The sequence below is a fragment of the Castanea sativa genome, chromosome 8, assembly GCF_040712315.1.
Source record: "Castanea sativa cultivar Marrone di Chiusa Pesio chromosome 8, ASM4071231v1".
NCBI classification, from domain to species: Eukaryota; Viridiplantae; Streptophyta; class Magnoliopsida; order Fagales; family Fagaceae; genus Castanea; species Castanea sativa.
Genome location: NC_134020.1, coordinates 47,976,853 through 47,985,138, shown reverse-complemented (window position 1 = coordinate 47,985,138; position 8,286 = coordinate 47,976,853). Strand labels below are relative to the sequence as shown.

Genomic DNA, 8,286 nt, shown 5'->3' with positions numbered 1-8,286 from the left:
CCCCGAATTGAAACATAAAATATTTATATATAGCAGGAAAATTAAAACCAGGGAAAAATGAATTTTGTTTGGGAGCTCATAATTAATTACTTTATAGAAAGAGTAATTACAGCTGACTGCTGAAAGTAATTTCTTCTCACTGAAAACGTTGAATTAATGGGATAAAGACATTTTCATGGACATACCTAAAAACACTATTAATTAACTGCTGCTAATGCTTATTGATGAATTTTTTTTCTTTTTCACGGATAAGATCAATTCCCATGTAAATCCAATAAGTGGGAGAGGAGCAATTATCAGTTTGAGTGAAAACCAAAAACTTGGGAAAAATAGAGAGATAGATCAGAGAGAGAGAGAGATGATGTCAGTATCACATGGAAATAAAATCCCACTATCAAAAAAATTCATGGAAGAAATGACCTAGTTTGTGGCTTAGGCTCTTCCGGCTGACCTTTCTTTCATTTTGTTCCACAAATACTTTTTTCCATTTTTTATATCTTTAAATAAAAACAAAATAAATAAAACTGTGCTGTTGAGTAAATAGCTAGGATATAGTTAGTTTGAAAATGACTTGCCCTTGCTGTACATACTTTCACACTTTCTCATTTCCTATAAATTGAACACATTCACGCTCCATTCTTAGCAACCATCCCCTTAACACATACTGTGCTTTGCAATCTTTTTCTTCTTCTTCTTCTTCATCAACTTCTTCATCTTCAAATTCATATTTATCTTCTTCATACTCTTTGGTAAGTTCTTTTACGTGAGCATGCATTATATTTTGTGAACTTTATTGAGTTGGAAATATAATTTGCAAGAGCCTCATCTTTTTCCATCCCATATTGTATTTAATAACTACTTTAAATGTTTAATAAGTCATCATGTTCATGTTGTTGTTTTTCTTCTTCTCTCTTTGTTCTTTTCTAATGGTAATAAATTAGGCACGTATAACATTATAAAAGTCTTTTGTTGTATTTATTGCTTAGTAAGATGTTGAAATCATGTTGAAATCTTGGGTGGCTTTTAAGTTCGCTTTAAGAAATTCAGTAGTTATAGTCACAAAGTTATAATGATTCTATCAATGTCTAATTAATATTTGGATGTGTTGCAGAAGAAACCCCGAAAGGCAGCCATGGGTTCACTTAACTTCACCAATGAAACTGCGCTAAAGGTTAGGAAACTACTATTCAAGTGAAAGTTTCACAAATAGAAAATATTTTTCTAGGTTTAATGGAATTTTTTTCAAAAGTCAAGTGGTTGGAGCTATGGTCTAAATGGTCTGTATTTGAAATTGAATGGATATGCACACTTTGGTCTAGATCACTTTTTGGCCATGCAATTGGCCTACGACCATGGCACTACTTATGATTTAACTATTAAACTAGATATAATATTTAATTCATGGAAAAAAAAATGTGATTTAACTATCAAATTTGATGTAATATTTTATCCATGAAAAAAAAATGGTAATCTTTAATTACTTGGGCTCCTTTTCTTGTGGTCTGATGATGACTCGGATCAGCTTTGGCCATGCAATTATTTTGACTCCATATTTGCTTACGTTAGTTGTCCCTACTCCATAAAGTACATGACATTTTGTATTATTTAGATATTGATATTATGTGTCAAGCAATATCATATTTTTGTGATCCACTGGAAATTTTCTTTTGTTCGGTCAAATATGATGGTTTCTTAATTTTTAATTGCAATCTTATCCTTTGAAATCCTAAATTTTCATTTCCCTTATTTATCAATTTGCCAACTTGATAAATTTTATCATTTTTTTTCCTAACAGGATAGAGAAGATAATTGTAACTTTGGAGGTGCAGAAGTTGTGACTAACAACTTCAATCAGAAAGAAGAAAAGGTGACTAGCACAGGAGGGTGGAAATACACATGCATCTTGCTAGGTATCAATGAATCACCTATATACTTTCTATTAACTATTAACTATTAATATTTATTATATTCTCCACCCCATTTTTTTTTAATGTTCATAACGTGGTATTGATTTTTTTTTTTTTTTTCTTCTACATGGTTAATATGGAATAGCAAATCAAGGTCTAGCAACACTAGCTTTCTTTGGTGTTGGAGTGAACTTGGTTTTGTTCTTAACTAGAGTTCTTGATCAAGAAAATGCCACTGCCGCCAACAATGTTAGCAAATGGACTGGAACTGTATACTTGTTCTCTCTTGTGGGAGCATTCCTCAGTGATTCATATTGGGGCCGTTACTTAACCTGTGCAATTTTTCAGATCATTCTTGTTGTGGTAATATATCATCTTCAATAATATTTTTTTAACTTTTATTAGTACATTTTTTCTTTAATTTGTGCTAACCAATATTTTATTTTATCTATCATTAGGGTTTGGTGCTATTATCCCTCACTTCTTGGCTTTTCTTGATCAAACCGAATGGTTGTGGTGATGGAAAAATGGATTGCATGCCCACATCTCCAATTGGCATAGCCATTTTTTACTTATCTATATATTTAGTAGCCTTGGGATATGGAGGTCATCAGCCAACCCTAGCAACATTTGGAGCAGACCAATTTGATGAGGCAAACCCTAAACAAAAGAAATCGAAAGCAGCTTTCTTTGCCTGTTTTTACTTTGCACTCAATGTAGGGTCTCTTTTCTCAAACACCATTTTGGTCTACTATGAGGACAATGGAATGTGGACACTTGGCTTTTTGGTATCCTTAGGTTCAGCTATCATAGGCTTATTGTCATTTCTTATCGGAACCCCTAAATACCGGTATGTACAACCATCTGGCAACCCTTTGCCACGTGTTGCTCAGGTATTTGTAGCTTCTACTAAGAAATGGAACATTGTTCCAGCCAATCCAAATGATCTATATGAATTGGAAGGACCAGAATCTGCAATTAAAGGGAGTAGAAAGATTCTTCATAGCAGTGAGTTTGAGTAAGTATATATTTATAGGAAAAGATTCTTTTTTTTTGTTTTCTTTCAATGTTTTACATATCCATGAAAAATACTTTCTGTCCTTGTTTTTACATATCCGTCGTGACCGTGTATCTAGGCTAGTATTACTTTGTTTGTTTTGTTAATAGTCAATACCATGTTGTTTAGTGAATGTCAACCTGATTATTGCATGGCCTATATGCCTATCCTCTAGTTAAATTTCAATTGATTTTAATTGCAATTCAGTAGTCTTACTAATGGATTTATTAATTTTGGCCTGTAACATACTTATCTATTTCTTGAAATTTTTCAGATTTTTGGACAAGGCAGCAACAGTGACACAGAATGATGTTTATGGTCCAAAAAATCCATGGAGACTTTGCACTGTGACTCAAGTTGAAGAAGCAAAATGTGTTATGAAAATGCTACCCATTTGGCTATGCACAATAATCTACTCAGTCGTATTCACTCAAATGGCTTCCCTCTTTGTTGAGCAAGGCGATGTGATGAAAACAAAATTCGGAGAGTTTCACCTTCCAGCGGCTAGTATGTCTGCCTTTGATATCTGCAGTGTACTTGTTTGCACAGGACTTTATAGCCAAATCCTTGTTCCCTTTGTTGGAAGACTAAGTGGTAATCCCAAGGGCTTAACGGAGCTTCAAAGAATGGGTGTTGGACTCATTATTGGAATGTTGGCAATGCTTGCAGCTGGTGCTACTGAGATTCAAAGGCTTAAATATGTGATCCCTGGTGAGAAGAGTAGCTCCTTAAGCATATTTTGGCAAATTCCACAGTATGTTCTTGTTGGTGCTTCTGAAGTGTTTATGTATGTTGGCCAATTGGAGTTCTTTAATGGACAAGCTCCAGATGGTATCAAAAGCTTTGGCAGCTCGCTTTGCATGGCTTCAATTTCTCTTGGAAACTATGTTAGTAGCATGTTGGTTAACATGGTCATGAGAATCACTGCAAAAGGCAACAACCCTGGTTGGATACCAAATAACTTGAACACAGGCCACATGGACAGGTTTTACTTTCTTATTGCAGTTCTCACAGCTTGTGACTTTGTGATTTACTTGTTTTTGGCTAAGTGGTACAAAGGCATCAATCTTGAGGACAGTGAGAAGGAAATTCAAAAGGAAGGACCAGGACATGAATTGCTCAACAAAGTTTAGACTTTTTCTCTTTGCTTATCAGTCAAATGCATTTTTTTTAAAAATGTTTTTTGAGGTCTATTGGTTCCATCGTGACTTTTAGAATGGACATTTTCACAAGAAGGAAGCATGATCTTTGTTGGTGACATTTGATGAAAAAAAAGAGGGTTGTTACAAGGGATGATTGCTTTCTTTTTTATAATGGTAGGATTTCAGTGAGATAAGGTTGACCACATTAGGTAATGTCATGTGTGTTTTTGAATTTTATGGTTTTATCTATGGTGAGGTGTCCCATACATTGTAAGTGTCAAAAATAAATGAACATCTCCTTTTCAATTACCTTAAACTTTTCATTACACTATTTATTTATTTATTTATTTAATCAGTTACACTAAGTGGGATGAGATATTCATAGTTAAATTTTCCCTCTAAACAAAAGTGAGTAATACAATTAAATTCCTTTGGAAGAAGAAAAAAAGGTAATACTATTGGATTATTGACTAAGTAAGCTATCAAGTAACTAAAAATGCCATGTAGATGGAAATTTCTTTCTCAAGTGGCCCCAAGTCATTAAACCACCCAACTAAATTAGGGTGCTTTTTTTTTTATTATTAATTTTTGTGAGAATCTAGGGTGTGTTGCAATGATAATACGATTTCCATATATAAGCGCTATTGAAAATTTCCCTTTTCTTTTCATTTTTGTTTCAATACTGAGCCAAGACCATTTGCTTCATTTGATTGTCATAACTAGTCTTATGTTGAATTAAATATACTAGCTTGTAATCCTTTGCATATATATAAATGCATGGATATACTTAAAAGATATACATTAAGATGCATAGTATAATTTTTACATATATAATTTAAATATTATTGATAGTAAAATTCTTTTTTTTTTAATTCTTTAAAAAGTTTTATAAGGATATTATTAGGTCGAAAATGTAAATTGTCAATTTAAAAAAAAATTATATTCATTAATTCTAGACTCTTTTTGTAGGCAATAATTCACTTGGATAGATATTTTTGATGTGGTCCTATATATGACTCTAAAATTAAGAAATGAATCTCTCTCTAAAAATAAATAGTTTAGGACATATAGCGCAAAATTAAATTTCCATTATAGAATTTAATTGAATTTTCTCTAAATTTACCCCTCTCTCTCTCTCTCTCTCTCTCTCTCTCTCTCTATATATATATATATATATATATATAGAGAGAGAGAGAGAGAGAGAGAGAGAGAGAGAGAGAGATTTTCAATAAGTTAAAATCATCTCAACCTGCTTGACTTGCAAAAACCCCAGGTAAAGGAGTAAAAATACTAAAATCCCACTATTTTTTTTAAATGATTGGTAAACAACAAAGCAACATTTGGCCAATGAACTTATGGTTCAATGACATTTGCAACATTCTTGTAAGGATTAATGCTAGGGGTTGAATAGCCTACTTTACACTTGATTAACCACAAAAGAAAAGGAGCAAATTCGGATTTTTGTACAAAAAGGATTGAGAAGTCCTTATGATAGTTTGAAAAATTACAAGCAAAATGGTTGTTTTAACTTAAGGTGCATATTATCAATAACCTTGTAGTTCAACTTACACTCATTTCTATTTTCAATAGAAATATCTATAATTTAAATTCCTTCCTCTTATTATCATTGTTGAATTTATAATTTTAAAAAATCAACCTTAATTGCAAGTTTACTCTTACTTTCAGTTTATGTAAAACTTTTTTAAGCCTTATATTTTTAGATATAACTGAACTTTTACACAATTTATTTTTGAATCAAAATAAACTTCATTCAAACATATATAGTTATATACTAATCATTTTGTTACAAAAACAGGTCATTAATACATAAAATGGATTGTTATACATAAAAAGTAAGATAAGAGTCAAAATAATAGTGTCTTCTTAATTGTGAATTGAGGCCTTAGCCTAATGTCACAAAGAAAATGACACATGGAGGGACCTGTTTTCACTTCCCCGATATGCAAGGAAATGGCTGAGGCTGATATACCTAAAATTTTGTAGGCCACAAATTGCTTGTCTTCCTAAAGTTAACAATTCGATCAACGAGTCAACCAACCACACGTACAACCAGCAAAAGGCACGTACAAGTTATTCACTCGATGTGTGTGTGTGTGTGTGATATTTTGGCAACGCACTAGCTACTTTCATGTGTTTTCATATCATGTCGGAACCTCATCGATTGATTTCGTGGGAAATGGACAGTTAAGGGCCTGTGTGTGTGTGTCATATTTTGATGAGGTGTTCAAAATAATGTGAAAATCGGTTTACGCAACTCCATTGGCGGTCTCTATTATGCTTCGCAGTAATGTTCAAGTATTACTGTGCGTTTAGATATAGCTTATTTTGTTGAAAGTTAAAAATTGAAAACATTATAGTAAAATAATTTTAAATGTGTGAATAGTATTGTATGACCAATTTTTAATGAAAGTTTTGTTAAAAAAGAGGTTTGTGAGTTCCGTGAACAGCGCACATGACCCATTGAAAAAACATAAACACTCTTCTCAAAAAAGAAAAAAAGGAAAACGTGAAACGCACGCTATCCAAACGGAGCTTTAGTATTCAAAATGATATAAAAATTGGTTTTTGCAACTCCATTTGCAGCCCATATCATATTTGGTAGTAGTGTTTAAATATTGATGTACAAAATGATATGAAAATTGGTTTATGCAACTCCATTTGTGGTCCATATTAATTGATACACCAATAAAAACTCATTAATTACATTATTTTTCATATACAATTTTTAACCAAATTGTAAGAATAATGCTATATATATAATATTTTTTCACATCTTACTAAAAAATTGAGTTGTTATTGATTTTCATATAAATCCACAACTAGCATGACTATATAATCTAACACTACTAACCATCTATCACATCAATAATTGTAAAAAACAACTATAAAAAAGTTATATTTGTAAAGTTATTGAAATATGATAAATCAATGAGGATTGATTAGGTAACTTCCCACTAAAAAAAATATCGATAGAGAATCTCTGAGATAGTTTAGATGATATTTTAAATTGTATGGTGCATTTACATTGTTATATATATGTACGAGATAAATTTTTTGATCATGACGTTTCACTTGAAATGAAGATGATCAAATTGGTTTACGCAATTCTATTTGTGGTCTATATTATGCTTTGTAGCAGTGTTTAAGTATTGATATTCAAAATGATTGGAAAATTGTTTTATGCAACTCCATTTGCAGTCCATATTATGTTTGGTAGCAGTGTTCAAATTTGATGTACAAAATGACATGAAAACTGGTTTATGCAACTCCGTTTGTGGTCCATATTAATCAATACACCAATAGAAACTCATTAATTACGTTATTTTTCATATACAATTTTTAACCAAATTGTAAGAATAATACTTTATATATAATTTTTTTTTCACAGCTTACTAAAACATTGAGTTGTTATTGATTTTTATATAAATCTACAACTAACATGACTATATAATCTAACACTACTAACAATCTTTTACATCAATAATTGTAAAAAACAACTATATATAAAAAAGTTATATTTGTAAACTTATTGAAATTGTAATGATAAATCAATGAGGATTGATTAGATAACTTCCCACTAAAAAAAATATCATTAGAGAATCTATGAGATAATTTAGATGATATTTTAAATTGTATGGTGCGTTTACATTGTTATATGCACCAGATAAAAATTTTGATCATGACATTTCACTTGAAATGAAGATGTTCAAATTTATGAAGTTTAGAATTGTGTTTTTTTTGTATGAAAATATTGTGAACGTAGCATTTATCTTGTTTTTGTTGGTTTAGTTAGAGATTGCTATATGAAATCGAGGAAAATTTTATTTTCTGTTGAACTTGCCACAATTAATGGCCACCCACTCACTCGCTTTGGGAGTGCTTACTTATCAATAATGAGACAACTTGTGACTTGTCTATAAAAGAACCAAGATCATTGTGTTTAGGTTGCCATGAAATCCAGGGAAATTATATTTTCTACAAGTAATGGTCATCCCACTCATTACTCGGGGATTGCTTAGTTAGCAATAGTGAGACAACTTGTCAATAATGGAACCAAAATCATTTTGAAAATTATGTATGGTCCTCTTCACGCTCAAAAAAAAAAAAGTTTCAACTTTTCTAGAAGATGTATTCTCCTTGACTAAACATTAACTAGCTA

At 31.4% G+C, this 8,286-nt stretch overlaps 1 protein-coding gene across 1 annotated transcript; it reads left to right on the top strand.

Moving 5' to 3' along the window:
* The first annotated feature begins 647 nt into the window (after positions 1-647).
* On the top strand, positions 648-4,422 carry LOC142608074 (protein NRT1/ PTR FAMILY 7.1). Its single transcript, XM_075779783.1, has 6 exons — positions 648-749; positions 1,112-1,171; positions 1,796-1,910; positions 2,053-2,270; positions 2,366-2,925; positions 3,239-4,422. The coding sequence occupies exons 2-6, from the start codon at positions 1,133-1,135 to the stop codon at positions 4,095-4,097; spliced, it is 1,791 nt and encodes a 596-aa protein (XP_075635898.1). The 5' UTR covers positions 648-749; positions 1,112-1,132; the 3' UTR covers positions 4,098-4,422.
* The last annotated feature ends 3,864 nt before the right edge of the window (positions 4,423-8,286 follow it).

Bases quoted from the DNA above. Each gene is read 5' to 3' on its own strand.
- LOC142608074 (XM_075779783.1), top strand. From the start codon at position 1,133: ATGGGTTCACTTAACTTCACCAATGAAACTGCGCTAAAG. The intron at 1,911-2,052 runs GTATCAATGAAT...AATATGGAATAG, and splicing joins ATACACATGCATCTTGCTAG to CAAATCAAGGTCTAGCAACA. The intron at 2,926-3,238 runs GTAAGTATATAT...GAAATTTTTCAG, and splicing joins CTTCATAGCAGTGAGTTTGA to ATTTTTGGACAAGGCAGCAA.